Source organism: Gracilinanus agilis, chromosome 4 (genome assembly GCF_016433145.1).
Source record: "Gracilinanus agilis isolate LMUSP501 chromosome 4, AgileGrace, whole genome shotgun sequence".
In the NCBI taxonomy this organism is placed as follows: Eukaryota; Metazoa; Chordata; class Mammalia; order Didelphimorphia; family Didelphidae; genus Gracilinanus; species Gracilinanus agilis.
In genome coordinates, this window is record NC_058133.1 from 75456415 (window position 1) to 75483177 (window position 26763).

Consider the following 26763-nt stretch of genomic DNA (forward strand, 5'->3'; position numbering starts at 1 on the left):
ATTTCACCCAAAAAAACCATATTTTTTTTTCATTCAGGAAGCAACGATCGGAAAATTCTGTTCTTGTTTTTGTTTGAGCTCTTCTCCATGTGACTTTCCTTTTGTCTTTTGAGGGCTTTAATTCTTGCTTTGAGAGTCAAAGGGCACGTACCATGTTTAAAAAGGAAATTCAAACCCTTACCTTCTGACTTAGAATAGGAAAAAAGTATTGGTTCCAAGGCAGAAGAGTGATAAGGGCTAGGCAACTGGGGTTAAGGGACTTGCCCAGGGTCCCAGAGCTAGGAAGTATCTGAGGCCATATTTGAACCCAGGTCCTTCTAGCTCTGGACCTGGTACTCTATCCACTGAACCACCTACCACATTTAAAGTCATTGTTTAGTGTCTGAATTTTTTTAGAGCCCCTCATCTCAGGACTCTGTCTTCTCTGGTGCCTTAGGCCACCATAGGGCTACAGACCCCCATCTCCCAAGACAACAAGCCATGAGATTTAACTGTAACCAATGAGCCTAGGGAACCGGAAGAAGCTGAAACCTGCCAGAGTCATTTTGAGAAAGAATATTTGGGGCTCATTTTTCATTTGTGCTGAAAAACCAGACTCCCTCTTCAATGTTGTTATTGCTCCCTTAGGCTATATAAATAATAATATTTGTATATAATAGCCTGTACACACGTAATCCTTTACAGTTTAGGGGAAATTTTTTCCTTACATTGAGCCCAAATCATCATCTCTGCCAGTGGCATCCTTTGCTTTTAGTTTGACTCTCTGGAGCCAAGCAGAATAAGGAATTCTTCCATGTGCCAGCCTTCAAATACATGAAGAAAGCTATCATTTCCCCCTGAGTTTTTGAAATCAAGCTGGCTGGATCTCTAATTCATCTCATTTATAAAATTATCCTAATTAACATTTTTTATTGTTGTCAGTCCCTTTGGCATTCTGGCGAAACCTATGAACCCTTTCTCTTAATAATGTTTTTAAATGAACAAAACAAAATAAGGATTACAATGGAAACCAATTATATTGGTAGATACAGATGTATATTTTTCCCATGCAAGTTCACAGACACTCTGAGATCTGTCCCAGGGTTAAGAATCCGTGTCCTGGACTGCTATTTCTGTGTCCCTCATTCAACCAATAGGCTTTGCTGCCTCAAGGAGGAAGATTTTTCAAAACAGTTTTATCTGATTTGAAGTCAGAGGCCACCTTTTCATTTTATTTTTTATGTTGTTGTTCAGTTGTTTTCAGTCATGTCCAACTCTTCATGACCCCAGTTGGGGTTTTCGTGGCAAAGATACTGGAGTGGTTTGCCATTGCCTTTTCCAGCCCATTTTACAGATGAGAAAACTGAGGCAGGGTTAAGTGACTTGCCCAGGGTCACGTAGCTGGTAAGTGTCTAGAGCCAGATTTGAACTGAGGAAGATGAATCTTCCTGACTCAATTTTTAAAATATAAATATTTTCTTTCTTATGTAAGAATATATATATATGTATACACACACATATATGCCTTATCTTCCATCTTAGAATCAATACCTAAGTATCAGTTTCAAAACAGAATAGAGGTAAAGTCTAGGCAATTGGGGGTTATGTGACTCTTCCAGGTCACACAGCTAGGAAGTGTCTGAGGCCAGATTTGAACCCAAATCTCCTGTCTTTAGACCCAGTTCTCAATCTTCTGAGCCACCTAGCTACCCGCTATATATATTTTTTCAAAGAAAACATGGCACAGTAGTGAGAGAGATGGTCTCAGAGCTGGAAAGACGAGGGTAGCATCCATGTCCCACCTCTGATATAACCTGGCTCTGTTTCCCTTGGTCAGGTTTCCCTTGGTCAGGTCACAACTTCTCTGTGCCCTATTCTCTAATACTTCTCTACAAGTTGTAGGGAAGATGCTGACCTGTATTTGTAGGAGGTATTTTTTTTTTTTTTGAGCTCTCTCTTAGTATCGACTCTAAGACAAAAGAGTGGCAAAGGCTAGGCAATTGAGGTTAAGGGACTTGCCCAGGGTCACACCACTAGGAAGTGTTCCAGGCCAGAGTTGAACCCAGGTCCTCCCGACTCCAAGCTTGGTACTCTATCTAGCATGCTGCCTCAATGCTCCTTAAAAAGGTGTTTTTTAATCGAGGCATTCTTTTTCTTTTCCCTATGTTTGCAAAATACTCGATATGACGGCTCAAGCCATTCCAATTAAATTCAACAATCTTTTATTAAATCTCTGTTCTCTGTAAAGCTCTGTGTGCCCACACTCACAGAGAACAGACTGGAGTTTTGGCTATTTGATTTGATGGCCCAATGTTTGTTCCTAAGGTAGGAAGGACTCCAAGTACAGTGCTCACTCATCTATCACCAGGTGCTTTCCATCCTAGCCAGCGTGGGATGAAAAGAGTATTTGGAGAAAAAAAACACCATTTTTTTGAGATCTAGAGGCTCACTGGGCATCACCTCCTCAGGGTCCAAAGTCCATTTCTGGGAGCAAATTGGGCATTTTTGGAAAGCCAATTTACCAGTTGAGGGCTGCAGCCTTGAACACATCAGCTGATTCCTCAGGAGTCAAAATGGATTAAGTCACTTCTTTAATCACCTGATTTACGAGAAAAGCGGGTCCAGTTCACACAATCCCTGGGATTAGGAGGAACCCTAGTTGATCATCTAATCTATTCCCCTGCCTCTAGAAAAGACCACACCTCTACTGGACGAGAAAGTCCTCAAACTTAGTTCTATCCTTTTTTTTTCTTCTTTTTTCTTTAGAAAACTCTTTCCTTCTGCTTTAGTAACAATTCTAAGACAGAAGACTGGCAAGGGTCAGGCAATGAAGGTTAAGTGATTTGCCCAGGATCACATAGCTAAGTGCCTGAGGCCAGATTGGAACCCAGGACTTCCCAACTCCAGGTCTGAGGCTCTATCCTCTGTGATGATACCTGGCTGTCCCTAGTTCTCTAGAGCAGTTGGTTGCTATTCTGTAAGCTTTAGAATCAGAAACCAAGGAGCAGGAGGCAATGACAGATACCTGGGTTCAAATCCTGCCTCGGATATTTACCACCTATGTGGCTTTGGGCAGGTTTTTCATCTGTGAAACGAGAGAGTAATTTCTAAGAATCCTTCTATCTAAATCTTCCATCCTGTGTCTGGATGCCTTCTCCTGGGTTTGAACTCCGATTCTCTGGCTGACTTTCCAGACCTGAAATGAAATGGGAAAGCCACAGGTGTGTGATGGAGGAAGCCAGAGAGTGGGTGGGTGGTTTCTTTCGGTGACATCCACCCTTTGTTTAGTTTCTGGGCTCCAGTAGAAAGTTGTGGGACGGGCCATGGAGAACCAGGTTTCTGTGTGCTGAGTGACACGTAGGACTTCTCTAAGCCCGGAACACAAGGGGAGATTGGAGGATATATTGGGAAGGTGGAAAGGATGGCTCTTTGGGGCTCCCGAGGATTATCCTCGATGATGAAAAATCAACAGTAGCAATGAGCGTGTCTTGCTCTGATCTGAGATGGGGCTGGGCTGAGTTACCATAACAGGACTTTCCTAGCAAGCTCATTCAAAAAATGAGGAAGTCTGAGTGTCCCAAAGGGCATGTCTAGGTAAGACGAGAGGAAGGTGGTGTCACGGTGACTGAGGCACGGACACGCAAAGCCCTGGGCACTCCTGCCATCTGTGTCACTATCCCTTTTGGGCTCCTGCTGCCACCTGGCCCAGCCTGTTTAGCAAACACCTGGCTGTTAGGGCGGGCTCCAGGTCTGTGTCAGCCTTACATCAGGCCCAGGGCTGATACCCAAGTGGAGGTAAACAAAGGGAGCAAAGAAGGGAGGGGCCAGTTTGCCAAATGATGTGGACGGGAACTTGTCAGATGGGACTTATTTGGGAGAGCCGGGAACTCAGGCTCTTTGACAGCCAGTCAAGCCGGGTTGTGGCCAGTTGTTGGAAGTTCCCAGACCTCAAAAGAAGAAAAGCGCAGAGGACCTTTTGGTCTCCAGAGTCTAAAAGGATTGCCCAGAAAAGAAAGCAGACAGAAAAATGAGAGTCCTAGAGTCAGGTTGACCAGCGATCCTTTACCTTCACTTCTGTGAAGAACACCTCCTTCACTCTTTCTGTCACCTTCCCTTTCAGGCTTCCAGACCCAAAATGGTCCTCTTTGGTGACAAGCATTTCAGAAACAGATATTAACTGAATAGGAACAATGTACTGTTCTGGGTGCTAAGGGGAATGCAGACAATGAGAGAGAACTCTTGCCCTTAAGGAGCCTCGTTGGGGGACGAGACTTTGGCACGTTTCCAAAATGAAAAACCATCCTTGACTTCAAAGGAGCTTACATGCACCAAGCTAATTTATTCACATGTGTTCATGTAATGGGACACTTAAGGCTTTTTAGTCCAACTTCTTCATTTTACAGATGAGGAAACTGAGACCCTGAGAAGTGTCTAAGGTCAAACAGGTGAGAAACAGCAAAGTCAGGATTCAGATTTAGGTCTGGTGACTTCCACTTTAGTGCTTTCCCTACAGTAACTGTTTTCCTTCTCAATTAAGAAAGATGAGGAGGTCCCAGTGAGATTTCAAATTGACCCCTAGTTTATAAGCCCAGGGCTCTAACCCCTATCTATGGAGCCTTTTTAAAAAAAATCTGCAAAAGGAGCTTTTGTTCAGATTAATAGTGGAGAACTTGCCAGTATTCAGTGCTTTCTGAATTAAAAGAAAAAAAAAACATTTATTAAGTGCCTACCATGGGCAGAGTTCATTGTGTTGGCTCGACTTGGGGGAAGTACCAGGGGATAGGTTGGGGGTTAGAAAAAGAAAAATATTTCGTTTGCAAGAGGTGATGAAATTGGAAAAGAAAGCAGCCCTTTTCTGAGAAGAACAATACTTATTCCTAAAGTCTTAATTATCCGTTTGCAAGATGGCAAGGTAGTTTCCCTCAGGCGGTGCACACCTCCCCTGAACGACAATAAGTGCTTTAACCTGGAAACAAAAATGCAGCTTGGCTTGACTCTAAAAATATTTTCACTTTGGCTCTTAGTGATGATTAAAGGAAATGGCTGCTTTGTTGGCCAGTTATGGAAATAGTGACAAGGAGGGGCAGAAGGACTCTTCTTTTCAATTCAATAAATATTACCTACCTTTTTAAATTTAGTTTTTTCATTAACAAATTATTTCCTCCCCTACCTCTCCCTCAGTTTAACAAAAAAGAAGACAATTCTAACTGTATGAGCCTCAAGTCAAGCAAATTCCTGACTTGACTATGTCCAAAATTATATGTCTCATTTTGCATCTGGATTCCATTACCTTTTTGTCAGGAGGTAGGGATCATGCTTTATCTTCAATTCCCTGGAGTCCTCACATCTTTCAAGATGTTTTTCTTTATATTATTGTAGAAATTGTTTTCCTGGCTTATTCTCATTACCCTTTACCTCTGCATCAGTTCATACAGGTCTTCCTATTTTTCTCTCATCTCATTTCATCGTTTCTTATTTCATGATATTTGTATACCATGATTTGTTTAGCTATTCCTCAGTAGATGGTCACCTCCTTAGTTTCTTGTTGTGTACCTTCTTAAGTGTAAAGCACAGAATGGGGGAATACAGAGGTAAGTAAGACAAAACCCTTTGGCTTCAAGGAGATTATAATCTAATTAGAGAAAGAATAAATAATACAAATACATAATATATATAATTATAATACATAGTAATAAAATGGGTTATGATTTGGGCTTTTAAATATGTCTCATGTATACACATAAATATATGTATATATGTGTGTGTATCAAAAAATGTTTTGGGAACTCAGAAGGGAGAGATTATGTGCATTCAGAGGGATCCCTAGGAGGTAACATTTAAACTAGGTCTTGAAGGATTTAGGATTTAGAGTGAACATCTTGAGCAAAGGCAGTAGGAGTGAGGAAGTAAAGGATGTGCTCCAAGAATGGTGAAAAATCTAGCTTAGTTAAAATATAGTCCATGTGGGGACTAGTAGGGATAGACCTGGAAAGGTTGGCTGAGAACAGAGCATAAAGATATTTGAACACCAAGCAAATGAGTTTCTTTATTTGGTAAGTATAATATATAGAGGGAGACATTTCAGTCTTTTGGTTAGGAGATTGACCTGATCAGATCTGGATATTAGGGAGATTAATCTGATAACAGTGAATAGGATGGTGAAGGCAGTACAAAATTGGAGTTGGAAGAACAGTTAAGGTGGTACTGTAGTAGTTCATGGGAGGTCATAGTAGCCCACTGCTACTGCTAGTCCAGAGTGATGAGAGCCTAAAGTAAGATTAAAAAATTATGGATTTTGGGAAGAGGATGACTGGGATAGTGAAAGGACTAGAACTAGGGTGGTAGCTATATGATTGGAGAGAAAGGGATGGATTTGGGAGATGTTAAGTTAGAAATGATGGGATGAGGCATTGTGGGTGGAGGGAGGAATCTAGGCATTCAGGATAATTCCAGGGTCGAGTACATGGGTGGCTGGAAGGATGGTGGAGATCTTTGAGGAAAAAAAAGTTAGGAAGAAGAGAAGGTTGGGGGGCAAATATGATGAGTACCATTTTGGATTGATCGAATATAGTTATAGGACATCCAATTGAAAATGTCTAATAGGCAGTTGACCATTCAGGAATGGAACTTGGGCGATTCATTAGGTCTTCCTAAATCTGGAGAGTCTTTTGCATAGGGGGAATGAGGATAAGAACTGGACTTATGATATCGTTAGTATAGGGAATTCTCAGATGAGGAAACTCCTAATACTAGTATAAGTCAAGGAATCTAGAGCAGCAGGGAAAGACTTTTATGAATTGATACAAAGTAAAGTAATCAAAACCAGGAAAACAGTGTATACAATGACTACTGGAGTGTAAATGGGAAAAAAACAAACAAACAAGAAAAAGAAATGAACTACTATGTAATTATAATGACCAAGCCAGTCCCTAAAGACAATATAAAATACACCTCCTTCCCTTCTTTGTAAATGTGAGAGACTATGGGAATGGAACAATGCATATACTATCAGATTCAGTTAATTTGCTGTTCAATTTGGCTAACCAGATTTTTTTCTTTCTCTTTTCCCCCCTCTCTTCTTGTAACAAGGGAAGGTTCTCTAGGGAGGGAATGGCATAGGGATATATTTAGAAATGAATGATGTAAAAGCAAAAGATATCATTGTTTTTTTTTAAGACTAAAGGAGACAGAAGGAGATTACATCAAGCATATAGGCAGAAGGATTGATTTTTTAAAAAAATTAAATGCCTTTCTTCCTGAAAGATAAGAGTAAAGGAATAGAGGAAGGTTGAGAACAGAGATTTTCAAGTGTGAGGATAAGGGAGCTCAGGTTTGACACTGCTGATTTCAGAAAAGTAGTGAAAAGATCTTGAGTACAAGAGGATGAGGGCTTGGTGGTTAGATTCCCCTGGCTACTTTTCAGAGTTGTGGTTCTCTAGCTCTATTCAAACTTTATTCCTGGTGGAAGGTAGTAAGTATCATTTGCTTCTTAATAGGAGATTCTATTAATTGTCTGACCAAAAATCCACCAGGGCATCAGGGGAAATGTTAGGTCCCATAACATGGAGATCTTTGCCTGGATTGCAAAGATGCTGTCTAGAAGGCAGGGCTGGCAGCCAGGAAAGTGGGAAGGTGGGTATAGCTTGTGCTCTGTGCCTCATACCACAGGCAATATCACTAAAGAACACTAAAGCAAAAAACAAGCTACAGCAAGGGTATAGAAGACAGTTTCCCAGACCATCCCTTGGGAAGAGGTCCCTTCCTGATTGCTCCCCTAACCCAGCTCACTCCTTCTTGGCTTTCATACCCTCTGCCATGGTCTCCATAACTCTCCACATACTATCATATCTTCTCTTTAGGGCAGAGAGAGATTGACAGAAGCCAGAGAAACTACTTGACCCTCTGGCAAGGTATTATTAATGTTTTCCTCTCATACCAAGAGAACATAGGGATGAATAAGTCGCTATTGGACAAGCACAAAGTTGGAAGACATGTGTTATATTGATACATCTTTGTTTCCTGGCACTGAGTTGGAGTCTTCTCCACTCTTCTGTTGCCTTCTCACTCATATTGTTGACCAACTGTCCACTTTATGCGTTGGCTCTTGGCACTACTCTTTACCTGAGTCCATGGCAGCTGGATAGAGAGAAATTTGAGTTTTCTAATCTGGTTTTCTGAGGGCAAGGAACGAAACTGGGGTGGTTAGACTACTCCAAGGGAAGGTTCCCATTTTGTTCCGTGATCTGTAGGGTGACCCATATATAGTGGTAGTGGTAGTGATGGTGTGTGTGTGTGTGTGTGTGTGTGTGTGTGTGTGTGTGTGTGTTTAAGGAAGAAGTGGAACTTAAGTTCAGCATCATGGAATTTTACTTAGTCCACTTTGTAGGGAACTCTGATAAGGAATGAAAGCTAATACCCATGTTTGTCAACCCAAGTACGTCACAAAACACTAGATTTGGAGTGATAACAATCCTGAAAACAGTCCTGGATTCAAGGTGAAAGGAATATGGTTCAAGTCTCACCCCTGTCCCTTACCACCTAGATTACCTTGAGCAAAGCACTTATCTCACCTGGCTTCCTCATCTGTGTGACGAGGAGGGTGGAATAAATGTATCCTTGGATCCTTTCCTGAGAAACTGGGTTCAGGTTTTGCCTCATTTACTTTTCTGTGTGATCTTAGGCAAATAGTTTGACCTCTCTTAGTTTCCTCTGCTGGAAGATGGGTATAATAATCTTTGTACCTCACAGGGTTTTAATGATATAGTGTTTGTGAAGACACTTTATAAACCACAAACTCATGTGTAAATGTAAAATAGTGATTTTCTTATTGGAGAGTGTTGGGGTAATGGAAGATGCCAGAGTCTAATGTGGTACTAAATCATGAGTGTTTTGTGTTTTTGCTTTCAGTTTTTTAAAGCCTACTCAAATAACTCTTCTACTGGAAAAGAGATGTCAGGTATGTATCTGTAGCTTTTTCTTTTCTTTTTTTTTTTTAAACTGGTAATTTCTATGTTGGAATCAATACTGTATATTGGTTTAAAGGCAGAAGAATGGTAAGGACTAGGCAATGGGAATTAAGTGACTTGTCCAGGATGCTATAGCTAGGAAGTATCTGAGGTCACACTTGAACCCAGGACCTCCTGCCTCTAGGCTTGGCTCTCAATCCATTGAGTTGCCTAGTTATACCTCCCCACCCCTTTGGCATCTTCTTAAATCTGTCCAACCTGGTCAGGAATTTCCAATGCTCTTTTCTGCTCTCCTACCCTTTCTCCTACTCATATCACTGTCTTTCTTTGTGGTGATGACAGTATAGCCCCCAGGCATGTGGAGAATTGTTCTTTTTTTTTTTTTTAAACCCTAATCTTCCATCTTGGAATCAATACTATGTATTGGTTCCAAGGCAGAAGAATGGTAAGGACTAGGCAATGGGGATTGTGACTTGCTGACGTCAGTCAGACTTGAACTGTTACTGGCCCAATCTAATCCATTTTATCCTATTCCCTAAACCACCCCGTTACAGAACCCTGGCCCTTCTGTCTCCAGGTCTGGCTCTTAATCCACTGAGCCACCTAAATGTCCCTAGAGTTGTCCTTTGAAGAATTCAAACAATAAAGTTTCAAATAGGGTAAGAGAGGGGGCATCAAAGATCAAATTCTCATTAGCCTAGAGGAGGTGTCCTTCCCAGATAGCATGGCGGTCACTGGCAGGGAGATCTGTCCCTGAAAAGACTCTGGATTTTTTTGTTCCATCCTCAGATATAAGAAGGGACTCTCTTGCTAGAATAAGTTCCTGGTACTCAAATGATAAGCAATCCCAGAGTATCCTTTAAGTAAGGAGGGTTTTTCTTCCTAAAGAAAGGCATAATTTCTTTGATGCTGAGTGGGAAGTAGGCATTCCCCACTCTTCTTGCTTTCTGAGGAATGGATTGAAGTTCCTCCAAGATTTAGGGATCTCCTTATTTGGTTTAGACCTCTATGGCCCAAGTCATAAGAGTTTAGGTCATTGTGACCCAAGTCAAGGGCCCGATGGCTCTATGACCTTTTATGAAGAAGTAACCCAACACTTCTGATGCTGGGAAAGCCATGGGCATGTATCTTCTCCCCTCATTGGGGCAATAGTGAAGGTCACTGCTAGCCCAGTCAGCCAAAGAATTCTTTGGAGGTTTCTAAGTCTAGCAAGGAGTCTGCTTAGTACAAGTTCCCTTCAATCAACAAGTCTTCATCAATCATCTGCTAGGCATCAGACAGTATTTTAAGTGCTAAGGATAAAAAGGTAGAAGTGAAAGAGCTCCTGTCCTTGGGAAACTTGTGTTCTGTTGGGTAAGAGAACATATGCAGAAATATGTTATACAAAAAATGTAGACCTAAGGGAAATTTGGGGAAGGGTTGGTACTTGTAACTGGGAGAATCAGGAAAGACTTCATGTCAAGCAGGGGTTTTTAACCTTTTTTTTATTATTTTGGATCCTTTTGATAGTCTGGTGAAGCCTATAGAAAACCTTTACCTTCTGCCTTAGAATCAAGACTAAATATTGGTCCTAAGGCAGAAGAGCAGTAAGGGCTAGGCATTTGGAGTTAAGTGACTTGCCCAGGGCCACACAGCTAGGAATCTGAGGCCAGATATGAACCTAGGTCCTTCCAACTCTAGGCTTGGCTCTCTATTCACCAAGCCACCTAGCCACTCCTCAGAATATTTTTAAATGTATGAAATAAAATTACAAAGGAAACCAACTGAAATGAAATGTAGTTATCAAAATATGTTTAAAATCTAGTTTACAGACCTCAGACTTAGAATCCCTGATGTAGAAGGTATTATTCAACAAGAGTTAACAAACAAAAAAGGGATTCCAAGAGGCAGTGGTGAGGAGGGAGTACATTCTACACCTGAATATCACAGCCACTGCAAAGGGATAGAGGTGGGTGATGGAGTGTTGTTTGTGAAGAAGAGGAAGAAGGCCATTTTTGGCTAGACCACAGCATACAAGCAGGGAAGTAAATGTGCTTTAAGGCTGGAAAGATTGGGTGGGATGAGGTCATGAGGCATTTCCCTGATCTCTTCTACTGAAGATTGGTATTCTGGAGTTAATTTCTCCAACTGTCCAATTCTTCTGCAGTATTTGGGAAAAGCGTTGAAGATCTTCAACAGATGCTCATTGATGGCCTGGAGTCACATCGTGGTGGACGGTGGCCCCCATCTTGTCCCCCATTGGCACCAATCAGGTATTTGGGTTCTACTTGCTGATGTTATCCTATTCACAAAGCCAGAATGGGTGGGAGAATGGGGATGGCTCAAGGCAAGGCAAGTGGTACTGCTCTGTGACTCTTGTGGTCTCCCCCGGGCTGGTCCTCCTCTACAGGGTGGGCATATATTTACCCAAATCTCACAAATCTTTTTCTGCCTCTTGTTCTATAAAAATAAACATTCACCAGAGCCCTGACTATTATGGAGGAATTTCCCAGGGTTCGTTTTTGTTTTGTTTTGTTTTGTTTTTTACTTGTCCCTCTCTCCCCTTCTCACCCCCACCCCCACCCCCCAAATAGAATTAGTGGCCTCTGTTAGCCTCTTGGCCAAATGCTGTTCCAGATGAGAAGTCTGAGGGGCTGAGAGCCACAGACAGACTTCCCTATGATAGAGATGGGGTAGAGGAGAAGGAGGTTGGGATGCCTGCAGATCTCAGTAATTCTTCACTCTTTTCTTGGCAAGTCTTTAGTAGGTCTTACTGTATATTCACCAAGTTTTCACATGATTCATTCAGCCATCCATCCATCTATGTATTCATTCAACAAACATCTGTAAAATGACAGATGACTTCTAAGGTTCCTTCAAGTCTTAAATGCTGAGATCCTATTTATCAAAGGCATGCTGTGTGCTGAGCACTCTGCTAGGGGATGGGAGAGAAACAGTTAAAATGATTTGGGATCCAGGAAATTTATTTGGTCAGATATGGGAAGAGGGAATCTGCTAGGGCAATACCCTTGAAGGACAAAGAAAGAGAGAATACCACTGCCCTGTTCCTTGGGAAGGAAGCCTTTTGCTTCCCAAACTCAGCAAAGTGCCTGACACGTAGTAAGCATTTAATAAATGTGTGTTTTTTTTTAAGTCCTTACCTCAATGCTAAGTCTTAGTTCCAAGGCAGAAGAGCAGTAAAGGCTAGGTAAGGCTAGGTAATTGGGGTTAAGTGACTTGCCCAGGGTCACACAGCTAGGATGTGTCTGAGGCCAGATTTGAGGCCGGAACCTCTTTTCTCTAGACCTGGCTCTCTATCCACTGAGCCGCCTAACTGCCCCTTAATAAATGTTTGTAGACTGACTGTTAACTGTTTTGGGAGGGGCAGAGTTTATCACATGGTATCCATTGTCCTTTAGAGTCCCTGATGAATCCTCTCTCTGATAGTCAGCCTGGTTTTATTGGGGGATTGTCTTACAGGAAAATAGGTGGTATATCTCTCTTGCCCAGGCTTTCCCAAAGGATTGGCAGCATCAGGGCTTGGTCCAAGGGGGATTGAGACAGGTTTCTATGCTATCTCTGTGGTCCCAGGAAAGTAGAGCCAAGTCTTAATTATCAGAGATTGATGGAGACGCTGCAGATCCATTCTGAGCTGGCAGGATTAAGTGAACTACCTATTACCTCAAATGCATATTAATTTATGACTTAAAAGCACTTTACATTCATTAATTACTAGTTCCCTATAGTTCTCTTCCAGGAGAACTTTGGATTATTTTTACAGACAAGAGACCCCAGAGGTCTCATTCTAGGGCATGAGTGAACAAGATTAGAACTCAATAATTAGGGGCAGCTAGGTAGCACAGTAGATAAGAGTTTCAGGCCTGGAGACAAGAGGTTCTTGGGTTTAAAACTGGCCCTTTTGAGCTGTGTGACCCTGGGCAAGTCACTTAACCCCCATTGCCTAGCCCTGACCACTCTTCTGCTTTGGGATTGATACTTAGTATTGATTGTGAGATAGAAAGTAAAAAAAAAACAAACCAAAAGAATGCAACATGTCCTCGGGATTCTGATAACAGGGCTATTGTCGTTTCTCCAGGAAACTACCTATGCTCTCCCCATAGCTACTTCGATTAAACTCAACCAGGATTTATTAGGTACCTGCTAAATGCCAGGCACCAGGAGTACAATGACAAAAACAGAACATCTCTAAACTCTCAAGAAGCTTATGTTTTACTGCAAGGAATAACAAAATTTATAGAAAATCAGTCTAAAGTAGTATGGGGCCAAGAGGGAAGAATTAACTTCCAGAGGGGGATCAGGAAAGGCCTCTTGTAGAGGGAACCCTGGAACTGAGACTGGAAGGGAGAGAGCAGAGCTGAGGATCCACGTTTCTCACTTCCACAAATTCAGGGAATTCATTTTTGTTCATGTTGTATAGACATACATATATTCCCCCTACTACACTCCAACATACACACACACACATTTTTAAACTGTTAATTTCTGTCTTAGAATCAAATAATTGCCATAAGGACTAGGCAATTTGGGGTTAAGTGACTTGCCCAGGGGCACACAGCCAGGAAGTATCTGAGGCCAGATTTGAACTTGGGACCTCCTGACTCTAGACCTGGTGCTTTCTCCACTGTGCTATTTAGCTGTCCCTACACACACATATATTTTCAGTTCTGAGGGCTCTTCTGAGGCTTCTGGGAGAAAGTCTATGACAAAAAAAGTCTAGCCTGTCCAAAAAAGTCCAGACCTACTTGCTAGGTGATCTGTTTAAATTATTTGGGGGGTGGGAGGTTGGGATATCAACAGGGGAGAAAGTTTACTGCCTATTGAAGGAGACTTCTGGGTATGAATGGATAAGGAACAGTAGGACCTACTGTTATACTGGTTTGTGTGGGGTTGAAATGAAATTGCGCTGGCTGTGGCATTCCCCTACATAGAATATGAGAGGAGAGAGGCGGTTTCATTTTTCACTATATCTACAACAACCTCTTGGATGTTTGCTGTTGTTTAGACTCTTCTTGACCCCTTGGGGGTTTTCTTGGCAGAGATACTGGGGTGATTTTCCATTTCCTTCTCCAGCTCATTTTACAGATGAGGAAACTGAGGCAAACAAAGTTAAGCAATTTGCCCAGGGTCACATGGCTAGTAAATGTCTAAGGCCAGATTTGAACTCAAGAAGATGAGCCTTCCAGGCTTTAGGCTCTACCCCTCTATCCACTATGCCACCTAGTTACCCTAATGTATCACATATTGCCTGGTGCTTATATTACTGAAACTAACTTGAATTGAAGTTCTCAGGTATTAGCTTTACGAGGTGACCCCATCCTCCAGCACCTTGCTGAAAAGAGTGACTCTAACTCCTTCCAATATTTTCCTTTTCCTCTTCCACCATCCATGTGTTCACCAAGATTCCTCTAAGCTCATGTGGCCATCATCAATGCTAATTATAAATTATCTTATAAATTAGGCATCTTCTTTTTTTAATTTTTAAAAATTTTTTTCTTTTATTTTTTAGAAAAAAATTTTTTTTCATGGTTAAAATTAGGCATCTTCTAAAATCAGTTCTTCTAAATCAAATCTTTTTTGCTTAAAAGTTTTTATGAACATTTGTAGCTTTTTTCTACAATCATATCTTTCCTTCCCCTGGTGATCAGTCTTTTGGTATGATTTTCCATTTCGACTTTTGTCCAAGGCATGTGTGTCCTCATCTGCAAAATGCAGTTGGACCAGATGAAGTCCCTTCCGTCTCTGCCCTTCCATGATGCCTCTTTTTAATTATATGAGGCCCACATCTCAAGATCTTTTGATGTCTTTTGCTAACTGAGTACACAGCACACCCCATTCATGGGATGGACCTAAAACCAGACATGCTGGATGGTAGATATCCTTCCCTTTTTTAAAAAACTGAATCCCAAATTCTGACCGAATGAATTAACTCTTCTAATTGGTTTTACTTCTTCCTCTCATATCCAGTTTCTTTTGATTTGAACCTTCTCCTGATTTATAAATATTTGCTTTTACTCTCTCCCATGTCCCCATCGGAAAAGAAAAAGAAAAAGAAAACCCTTGTAATGAACATGCATAGTTAAGCAAAGCAAATGCCTGCATTGGCCATGCCTAATAACGTATGCTTGATTCTGCACCCTGAGTCCACCACCTCTCTGTCAGGAGTTAGATAACAAGTTTCATCATCTGTCCTCTGAAGGCTCCAAGAGAGCTGAATCCTTGACTCTCCAAAAGGAGGTGGAGAGGCATTGTTGTGTGATCAGAGCCAATCCCAAAGGCTTTGAGAGTAAGGGCTCAGCCCCTTCCCACTAAGGACCAAAATGCCCATTTTCCTTTTTCCCCTTCTGATATCTACCAGTGACTGGTGACCTAGTGGATAGAGAACTGCACCTGAAATCAGGAAAACTTGAATTCAGATCTGACCTCAGTCACTTCCTGGCTGTGTGATCATGGGCACATTTGCCTCAGTTTCCTCAGCTATAAAATAGCACCTACTTCACAGGGTTGTGAAGACGCTCAAATGAAATTAATATTAGTATAAGAATACGTATATGGTGGATAGAGCACCCAGCCTGGAGTCAAGAGGACCTGGGTTCAAACCCCTTTTTGCCCTTCTGTCTTACTAAATTCTTGAGTTCTTACTAAGACAGAAAGTAAGAATTTAAAAAAAAAAAAGAAAAAAGAGGTAATCTCAGTAAATCTTAGTAAGAAGATCTTAGCAGAAAGAGCCTAGGACAGTGCCTGGCACACAGTAGGCACTTCTCTATGAATGCTTGTCTCCTCTTCCCCATGCTTGAGAAGCCTGGGATGGGCTGGCAAAGGATGCCTCTGGCAGGGCCCTTGGGGAGGATCATCAGGGAGGTTTTTATGGCCATTCTCGGAGTCTTGTGTCATCGTGGTTGTCTCATACACACATGGGGAGTCAGCTGTTCTTGGCATGAGCATTGGCACCTCTTTCCAGTGGCTACAGCCCATGTTATCTCTTTTAGGTCGGAGGAGATTATTTATTTCTTCTCGAGAAACCCCGATGACTACCTGGCTCTGATCTTTGAGAAGAAAGACTCCTATGTGGGCAGGGAGGTAAGGCCACCTGTCACCCCCTGGGGAACAAGGCTGGAATGGAAAGATGGCACTTGTTGCCATTTGGGTTTTTTTCCTTTTTTTTTTTTTTTGTGAGTGGTGAAGGGAGTTGGAGTAGAATCAGCTCCTTTCACTGTGGGGACACCTGCTGGAAGAGACAGGTACTGCATGAACTGTTGGCATCAGTTACCTTGTAACCCTCCTCTATGCTACAGAATCATAGAAAAGGAATGGATTTTAAAAAGCAGCTTTCCCAATGCCCTCATTTTATAGATGAGGAAACTGAGGCCCGGTGACCCGACTTACCTAAGGTCACATAAAAAACAAGCAGCATAGCTGGGACTGGAATCCAGGGCTTCAGATTTTGCAGGGGGCAGTGGGGAGAAAGGAGACCAGACCTGTGGTTTTATTAGTATTATTTATTTTAATTTATTTTATATATTTATTTATATATTTATTAGTATTAAGAAACTCCTGGTAAGAAATTCCTTCTACCAATGCAGTCTGGCACTTGTTCTGAAACTCAGAGCCTTAGAGCATTGCCTGAGAACATGGTACCCAGCGGGTGTTTTTCAACATATCACTTCTCTCCTGTCCTCTCCTGTCCTCTCCTCTCCTGTCTCTCCTGTCCTCTCCTGTCCTCTCCTCTCCTGTCTCTCCTGTCCTGTCCTCTCCTGTCTTCTCCTGTCCTCTCCTGTCCTGTCCTCTCCTGTCTCTCCTGTCCTGTCCTGTCCTGTCCTTCTTCTCCTGTCCTGTCCTCTCCTGTCCTGTCCTCTCCTGTCCTGTCCTCTCCTGTCTCTCCTGTCCTGTCCTGTCCTGTCCTGTCCTCTCCTCTCCTCTCTTGTCCTCTCCTCTCCTCTCTTGTCCTCTCCTCTCCTGTCCTGTCCTCTCCTCTCCTGTCCTCTCTTGTCCTCTCCTCTCCTCTCTTGTCCTCTCATCTCCTGTCCTGTCCTCTCCTCTTCTTTTCCCTTCTCTTCTCTCCTCTCTCATTGTTTAGCTGTTTTTCAGTCATGTCTTACTCTTCCTGACCCCTTTTTGGACTTTTCTTGACAAAGATACTGGAGTGGTTTGCCATTTTGTTCTTCAGCTAATTTTACAGATGAGAAAACCGAGGCAAACAGGGTTAAGTGACTAGCCCAGGCTTCCATAACTAATAAATGTCTGACGCTAGATTTGAACTTGGGTCTTCCTGACTTCAGACTCTGCATTCTATCCAGAGTGCCACTTACCTCCCCTCTCTCATTGATTCTTGTATAGTCTTTATAGCCCTTGTTATTCATGAACTAATTTAATATTCAGAGGCTGAATGGGCTGGTGCCTTGGGTGAGGTTTCCAGATCCACCCCCAGAGAACCCAAAAGAAATAGGGGAAAAGGGAAAAGAGAATTCTGTTGCTGCATAATGCAAAGAGTGGTGGATTTAGACTCTGAAGCCCCAGTTCTACTCCTGGCTCTTATTACCTGTGTGACCTTTATTTCACTGGACCTCAGTTGCCCTATGTGTAAAATGAGGAAGATGACCTCAGAGATGCCTTCTACCTCCAAAGCTATGAGCCTCTAATTGTTGACACTGAGTGATTCCCTTCATTGAAAATTTGTAGTTAAGTTGAAAAATTCTGTGCAGTCACTGGCTGCTGGGTAGACTGAGCTGAGGAAGATGACCCTAAAGGTGTAGGAACAGCAGGGATGGGGAAAAGGCGATATGGGCTCTGGGCACCTATGCTCACTGCCAGGTGAAAGGCCAATGGCCCCAGCCCCTGGACCATCCCTCGGCCCCTTGACACGACAGTAGGCCAGAAGGTAACCACAGGAAATGGTGGCAGGGTGTGTCAAAGGGCACTGCTTTTAAAGGGTTGTTTTTTTCCCCAGTTTTCAAGTGGGGAGGAGTATAGGATAATTGGTCTGTGGGTTTCCTGGTTGGTGTTACTCATGGCAGTGGTCATGAAGTGAAAGGTCTTAGAAGCTTTAGGTTAATTATAGCTGGAACCATCTAGTCCTGCGAACTGGTTTGGAGTCAGAGGTCTCGAGTTCAAATCATCATAATCAAGTGATCAAAACTGGGCCTCAATTCTCTCTTTTATAAAATGAGAGATAGACTAGATGGTTGCTGAGGTCCCTTCGAGCTGTCATCCCGGGAGCTTTGGAGCTAGAGATTTACTGTCCCCCAGCTCATTTTGTCTAATGCCTATCCCTTCAACAGATCCATTGATCTTTGCAGGTGGAACTGGACCTGTCTCAGTACCACGGCATCAAAGTGCGCAGGGTCTTGGATGAACAGGAGGAAATAGTAAAGAAATTTGATGTCACCGTCTTCCCTTCTTGCTACCTGCTGACCAGAAATGGCTCCAGATCCAGGGTCCCCGTGTGAGTGCTTCATCAGCCGACCCCCACCCCTTCCCCCTTACCAATTCAATCTCCACCCCCTTTTCCTGCACAAAGAAGGCACCAATGACCAGCTGTGCCAAGGACCAGAAGTCTAGTCCCTTTCTGTTGTGCTTTGCAGAGGTGATCTAGCCCATCACAACTCTGAAGCTTGTCCCCATCCATGGTGCTAGTGGGCAGACACATTGGCAAACTTGCTAACTTGGCAAGGAACCAAATGTGCCTGACCCTCCCTCCCTTTGGTTTCCTAATTGCAGAAAAGTTCATTAGAAATCAGACAATAGCCAGTTCCGAAAAGCTGGCAGAGAACAATGAGCCCAGCACCGGGCCCCTCTGGCAGAGCCCACTGCTGAATAGCACGTTAAATAGGGGCCAGATGGTGCCTTCCTCCCCTCAATGGATGATGGATGTCAGGCTAGCAGTGTAGGGAAGAGCATGGAAGGGCAGAGACACAAAACCTGGGCCTCAGGTTGCCTCTGGAAGGGATCTCGTGGGGTGGGGGGTGGAGTGAGTGGTGCCATCCTGTTCCTTTACAGAGAGGTAATAGAGCTCTTTCCCCGACACTCTGTTTCTCCTGAGTCTGATCTGCCTCTGTAGACCTCGCTGGTGGTGTTTGCAGTGAGGAAGGACGGTGTGAATGGCAGAGAGGGGAAGGAAGGGGGTTTAGCCTTCTGGGCTGGCTCAGACGATGCCAGCACTGGCAGAGAGCAGCGTTATTGTTTCCTTGCTATAGAGTTGGTGGAGGGGAAAATTGCTTGTGACGATGCCATCTCCCAGCCATCTGCTCATCGAGAAACATCGGGTCGTGAAAGCAGGGCGGAAAGTGATGGCTTCTTGATGCCAGCTCCCCTGCCACTGGGCTTCACTCTCAATTTCTCTCTCTCGGGTTGGGGAATCTCTCCTTTTAAAAGCCTTCCTCCTGGTTTCTTCTTCCTCCTGAAGTGGGTAAGTTGCCAGAGAACCGACACCATTGGTGTCCCTTAAGCCCTAGTCTTTGCCTTAGGATCTGTCTGCTGTGACTAGTAGCCACACCAGTCATTTGACACTGTAGTATCAGAGGAGGAGAGACCAGGAGGAAGGTGGTGTTAGTCTGTGGGTAGAAGATGGGCAGAATGAGCCTTCCACAAGCTGCCAAAGCACTCTAGAAACGGGGGATCTTTCTTACTGGGGCACAGGCAGAAATTACTCTGAGACAATTGTCCCAGAGAAGGAACATACGTGTGTGTGTATGTGTGTGTGTGTGTGTGTGTGTGTTTGTGTGTGTGTGTGTGTGATTTGTGAACGTGTCTATTTTGTCCAAAAACACCCGCTCACACACACATTGAAAAACAAATATGGTCCTGGAGAACAGAGCAGACGGGAAGAGGGACAGCCTGCAATGGATAGAGCAGACTGTTGTGTGTAATATTCAATGTAGTCAAAGGATCGGGTGTTTTTGCTTCACTGTTAAAAGGAAGGTTTACCTTTCAAAGGAGATGGAGATGGGGATAATTCCAGAAATGACTGATGGAAAGACAAAAGGCATCAATAAAACTTTTTTTTCAAGTTAAAAATGCCCAGCTCAGTAATAAGAATAATAGTTTGCATTTATATAGTGCTTTAAGAAGCAATTTATTTATAAGAATTATCTGTGATATATACACGCTATATAGATAAACTATAAATAGACCCATTTCACAGATGAAACAGTATTAGCACTGGAGTCAGAATGCCTGGGACCAAATCCTATCTCTGAGGCTTACTGTGTAGGGGACTTTGGGCAAGTCAAATTTCCTTCAGTTTCCTCAAGAGAATTAAACTGGATGGTCTTTGAGGTTCCTTTTAGCTCCAGAGTCATATCCCAGATGATCCCTGGATTACTGTCACCATTTTAGTAGCTCAGTCAATTTTTGGAATGTGTAGCTTCCATTTTGAACCTTCTGGACTATTAGGAAGGGTGAAACAAGACCCAATAACTGCAGCCAGGCATAATGGGACATGGAAGGAGATGATTTTGATGAAATTTTCCCCTACCCTACCTCTATCTTTTTCCTTCCATCAAGACTCAGTGACTAGGGCAGCTAGGTAGCACAGTGGATTGAGTGCTAGGCCTGGAGTTGGGAGGATTTGGGGTTCAAATCTGGCCTCTGACACTTCCCAGCTGTGTGACCCTGGGCAAGTCACTTACTCCAATTGCCTGTTCCTTAAACTCTCCTGCCTTAGAAGTGGTACTTAGTATCAGTTCTATGACAGAAGGTAAGAGTTTAAATAAATAAATCAATAAGACTCAATGCCCTTAGGTCCCCTTAAGGGTTAGATCCATTTCCCAATGGAGGTCTTTCCATCCCCAAAGAAGGCCCTGCATGAGTAGATTCTCTAGAATAGTACCTTCTAACCAGACTAGCATCTCTCTTTTGCAAGACTTAAAACAGTTCGTAGCTTCTCCAAGTACCTAACTGCTTTTTGAAATGGAATACAGAAGCTTTTCCACAAAGTAATATGGAACATAAAAATACTCTCTGGAGCTCTTGAACTCTCCCAGAACTTTAGCAGATGGATACTTGAAAACCTTACTAATATTAGTTCCTTAAAGAAAAATCTCCATATGTTAGATTCTGCCATTCCCCAATCTTTGCAATGAATCTTGGACCAGAGGCTCCTTCTTGCCGCTTCTGTCTGAGGTGTGGACATTTCTGTGAGATCAGGATTTTAGCAGATTAGTTTTGGTTATCTCCTCCCAGCCCTACTTATTGCCTCTTTTACTCATATATTCTTCTCTCTCTCCCTTCCCAGGCTTATAGAATCCAGATCTCTTTATTCCACTTACCTCCAGAGGTTACCTGGCGTGGTCAAAAGGACTTTTAGCCCAACAGTCAAGCCAACCACCAGAGATCAGGGAACGCCTCCCATTAGGAAATTTGCAGACAGGTAAGGATGCTGCTGGCTCTCCTGCTCTGAAGTGATCAGTGACTTCCTTTCCTACTCTTCCATTTGGCCAGAGATCCCTCTTTCCATCTTTGATCCTGATCTTGATTCTGGTCTCCTGTTGGAGGTTGATCTTTCCTCTTCTGGGTGTATGGGGAGTATTAATAAGGGATGTGAGAAGAACCTTTGTGATGGAACGGTTTTTAGGAGTCATCTGGTCCAGAGACCCTCCCAGTGTGTGGGATGTCTTGGGAGAGATTTCTATCGTCAGGTACAAATTGGACCAGTTGCCCCTCTTAACTCTGAACTTCTGCCAGTATCCCTGACAGATGAGCCATCCAGCCTGAGAACTCAAATGCTAAGGAGAAGATTAGCATGACCACGGGAGGATCAAAGGCAAATGCATGTCTTCCTATTGTTCTTTAGAATAGAATAAAAAAGTTCACCCTGAAGTTTGATGCCCTCCACAGTTTGATTCCCACTAACCTTTCCCATCTTATTTCAAGCTCTCTTCATACACTCTCTGTCCCAGTCCAAATGATCTGCTTTGTTCTTCCCCATCTACAATATTTCATCACTACTCCCACCACCAATCTCTCACCTCTGTTGCACTCCATGCCTTTCTATGTATTGGGAATGTGCTCCCTCCTTACCTCTGCCTTATTGAGTCTCTAGCTTCCTTTAAGAACAGCTGAGAGCTTATGAGGCAGCTAGGAGGCTGTCCATAGTGCATAGAACCCTGGACCTGGAGTCAGGAAGGCTTGAGTTCCAGTCTGATCTCAGGCACTTACTAGCTATATGACTCTATATGGCAAGTCACTTAACCCCTGTTTGCCTCAGTTTCCTCATCTGTAAAATGAGCTGGAAAAGAAAATGGCAAACCACTCCAGGATCTTTGACAAGAAAATCCCAAATGAGTACACAAAGAATTGGTCACAACTGAAAGTGACTGAACATTCCTTGTGTAGATATATATTTTGGAACGTCTTCACTTTGCATCAGTTCATATAAGTCTCTCCATGCTTCTCTGTCCTATGTCATAACAATATTCCATCACATTCATGTGCCACAGTTTGTTTAACCATTCTCCAATCAATGGGCATATGCTTTGTTTCTAGTTCAAAAATGCTGAGAGGGGGACAGTTGGGTAGCTCAGTGGATTGAGTCAGGCCCAGAGATGGGAGGTCCTGGGTTCAAATCTCACCTCAGACACTTCCTAGCTGTGTGACACTGGGCAAGTCACTTAACTCCAGTTGCCTAGCCCTTACTGCTCTTCTGCCTTAGAATCAATTCTAAGATGTAATATAAGGGTTTTAAAAAAATGTTGAGAGAATAGCTAGATGGCTCAGTGGATAGAGTGCCAGGCCTGGATTTGGGAGGACCTGGGTTCAAATCTGGCCTCAGACACTTCCTAGTTTTGTGATCCTGGACAAGTCATTTAATCCTAGTTGCCTAGCCTTTGCCACTCTTCTGTGTTAGAACTGATACTAAGACAGAAGGTAAGGGTTAAAAAAATGCTGTTTAAAATAGTTTGGTGTATATGAGACTTTATTTTTTAATTTTTACTCACTGATTGTCCCATGATTTTGGAAGGGATTCATAGTTCTAGTGATTCAAAGTCTACTTTGAAAGTGGAAAGGGAGGATGGAGGGATCATTAACAATGAGAAGAAAAGAGCTTGAAAGATGGCCTTGTGGTGTCTGTTGCCTGAGGCAAAACATAGAAAGTGGCATTGTGTAAGTATTAACAGTTAAACTAAACAGACAAATGCCTTTGGGAAGAAACTTTGGAGAGAAAAAATAATAACTAATAACTATGTCAGGCTTTATAATTTTCGGAGTGCTTTCATCTCCATTATCTCATTGGGTGGTGCCCAGAAACCTGAGAGGTAGAAAGGAAAGTATCATTTATTTCCATTTTATGGGATAATAAATTTCAAGCTAGAAAGGACCTGAGAAATGGCTTCCAACACCCTTATTTCAGAACTGAGGAAGCTGAGGCCAAGAGGGACTAAATGACTTCTCCAAGGTTACACATAGCAGTCAACATTCGAATACAGGTCTTTTGACTCCTTATCCAGTGTTGCTTACTTTTTACCCCATCTCCTGGCATTGAGGAAATGGAAGACCTTGGGGTTAACTTAACTTTGAGCAGTTAAGATCTTGGGATTTTGTCCAGGGTCATGCAGGTAGATAGTGAAAGAATTAGGATTAGAACTCATATCCCAAGGAGGACAGGGAGAGTTAATGACATTCAGAAGTGCCTGGAAAGAAAGGGTTGACTTTGAGGAAGCCTCCATGAGCTTTTGGGTTTAGACATAGTAGAAATTGGCTTGAAATTCCCCTTCATTCAGCCTGGGTCTGATCCCAGACCTTCTATTTTGACAGCTTAAGCAGAGTAGACATTCACTTAGGTGAGCACTTAGGCACTCAACAAGTATTTAAATAAATTCCTAGATGAATGCAGCCCCCAGGATGTCCAGGCACCAGAACCATGAGATCCTCTCCCCTTACAGATCCCCTTCCCAGATCCCAGAAGGGCAGAGCAGGCTTTGGCATGGGGAGAAACTCAACAAAGCCATTGGTTCTCTCCCAGAGGTGGATGGCTACCTCAGCTAGGAAAGGCTCAGAGGCAGGAATGGAGCCAGCTTCCATGGTAGCCTGGGCTTTCTGGCAGCTGTGAATGAACCTCCTAAGAAAGCCAGCCCCGAAGTCCCCGAAGGTCCCAGAACCTGGTTTGTTTCATGATCCAGCAGATAGATAGAGCACCAGATAAAGAATTGAGAAGACCTGAGTTCAAATCCAGCCTTCTTATGTGACATTGGGCACATTATTCAACCTCTGTCTCACACTCAACCTCCTATATAAAACAAGGATAATAATAGCACCTGCCTCCCAGGGTTATTAAGAGGATTAAATTAGAAAAGTATTTCTAAAGCTCTTTGTAAATCTTAAAGTACTATAAAAATTCTAGCTAGTATTATGAGTGGGTTTATATTCCAACTTCCCTAGGAGAGAAATATGGGTCCTTCTTTGCCTTTGGCTCAAGGAGATTCGGCCCAACAATCAAATGACTTTGGATAAGGCTTAGTAGATAGAGGCTGGACTAAGTGTCAATTTAATGCCACCTTAGAAACTTACTTGATCTGTGTGATCCTGGCTGGGCATGTTACTTAAACTCTCTCAGCCTCAGTTTCCTCATCTGTAAAAGGGGGACAATAATACCTATCTTATAGACTGGTTGCAAGGATCAAATGATATCCGTGTATCAGATGAAACAGAGCATTATACCGTGCTTTGAGTAACTTAAAGTGGTGTTCAAATGTTAGCTGTTATTATTATTATTATATGAAGGACTCTATAGGATCACAGATTTGGTGCTAAAAGGAACCTTAGAGACCATCTAGTTCAGCCTCCTAATTTCAGAAATAAGGAACTGAGTCCCCAGGGAGAGGCTGAGTGACTTGCCCAAGGTCTAAAGCTATGATTAAAATGATTTCTTGGAGCAGCTAGGTGACTCAGTAAATAGAGAGCCAGGCCTACAGATGGGAGGTCCTGAGTTCAGATTTGGCCTCAGACATGTCCTAGCTGTGTGACCCTGGGCAAGTCATTTAATCCCACTTGTCCTTCTGTCTTAGAGTTGTTATGAAAGTAAAGGTTTATATATCTATATTGGGTGTAATATATATATGTGTATATATATATATATTAAAAATTTCTCTGACAATGGGTTATTTTAATTGGCCACAGTGGAATAATCAGAAAACAATGACTTTCCCTTTCTTCTAATTCAGTCCCTTCCCCTACTGATCCCAGGTTGCCCCCATTTGTCAATGCCATCTTTCTCTGCTTCCCATCCTTGTCCCCAGTTCCAAGATATATATGTCTGATCTGGAGTCCTCGCTCCACTACATCCTGCGGGTAGAGGTGGGGAAGTTCAAAGTCCTGGAGGGACAGCGTCTGACAGCTCTGAAAAACTTTATGTCAGTTCTGGCCAAGGTAAGTCAGGCCCATGGCCTCCATCATCCTTGTTAAAGTTTTCCATAACTCATTAATCAGGGCCTGCTTCTTCTACTCCCTGCCTCTTACTCTTCACTCAGAAAGTCATCCTAAGGCCCTCACATTCCCAGGTGGTTCTAAGGGCTCCCCCCAAGAGGTTAGGGGGAGCTGGGCATTTTCCTGGTGACTTGCTGTCCCTAGAAACTATGCCTAGTGACCTGGCATCCTTGGGCATTCTATTCAGAATTGTCAGTTGGCCAACTAATTACTTTAGAACCCTAGAGACTCAACTTGAAAATTCCCACCCTGCTCACCACCCAGGCATCTCTCTGTTCAGGGAGGAAACATTGGGGTATATGAGGTGATACTGAATGACCAGGGGGAGCAAGAGATCTCTGGTTTGTCAGAGAATCTTTCTTTCTTCCCTTATCCTGGTACTTGGTATCAATCTTTGGATCGATTCTAAGATAGAAGCCGAAGGTTAAAAAAAATATATATATATAAGGCTGATCTGGTGTCTACACTCCATTGCATCCTTCTGGTAGTAGTAGGGAAATTCAAAGTCTGTGACCCAATAATGACTCACATTTCTGTAATGCTTTAAGACTGGCAAAGCATTTCTTTCACAGTAACCTTGTGAGAAAAGAGTTCAGGTATTTTATCCCCATTTGACAGGTTAGAAAACAGAGACAGAGTCGGTGACTTGCCAACAGAATCTGAACCTTGCTCCGCTGATTCTGACAGTATTCTTCTTCTCAGAATTCATTTCCTCTCAAAACTCTTTTTTTAAAAAAAAATCAATATACTTCTCTTTTGTTGGCATTTCTATAGTCCTAGAATCTTGGTGGTGTCCTTCCCTGACTCTCAAGGCTGAGTGTTGGCTCTGCTTCTCCCGCCCTCCCAATCCCTCCACCCCTCTTCTCCTTGTTTTAAGAACAGAAGCCAAAAACCCCACTACTTAAAACCCCAGGCACCTGCTACTAAGTGCTGCTGAGTCAGATCTGGGCTTTGGCTAAAAGGGATGGCTGAACGCTGAATCAGCTGCTCTGAGCATTCCAACGTGTGCCAACTGATGGAGCATAATCTAGCTGTCTGAACCACCCCTCCTTCCTAAGGCTTACTGGCCAGTCCAGCCTTTCCTTTATTTCCTAAGGGTCACCCCCGCCCTCTAGACTTCTGACCAATCACAAAAAGATAAATGAATCTGCTTCTTCCCAGGCTCCCAGTCCCCTTTAGGCTTGTTCACTCTTCAGGTTTTCTCCCAGCTCCCTAGGTAAGGGAGTGGTCAGGATCTAAAGACCAGGTACACTCACTTCTTCTAGGATCCCAGGACCTTGCCCTAGGGAGATACCTGAAGAGATCTGAAGAGAACTCAGTCCTGGAATGTGATTAGAGCGAGGACAGCCTTTGGCATCTTGGTGAGGTTGTAATAAACCTAGAACACAGGTTCTCAGCCTAG

The 26763-nt window shown here is 43.0% G+C and overlaps 1 protein-coding gene across 1 annotated transcript in view; it reads left to right on the forward strand.

Moving 5' to 3' along the window:
* The window catches only part of QSOX1 (quiescin sulfhydryl oxidase 1), a 58052-nt gene that overhangs the window by 18011 nt on the left and 13278 nt on the right, over positions 1-26763 (forward strand). Inside the window, exons 3-8 of the mRNA XM_044677058.1 lie at positions 8887-8935; positions 11092-11197; positions 15932-16022; positions 18239-18384; positions 21175-21309; positions 25175-25304. Of these exons, the coding sequence (XP_044532993.1) occupies positions 8887-8935; positions 11092-11197; positions 15932-16022; positions 18239-18384; positions 21175-21309; positions 25175-25304 (657 nt within the window). The remainder of the gene's footprint in view (positions 1-8886; positions 8936-11091; positions 11198-15931; positions 16023-18238; positions 18385-21174; positions 21310-25174; positions 25305-26763) is intronic.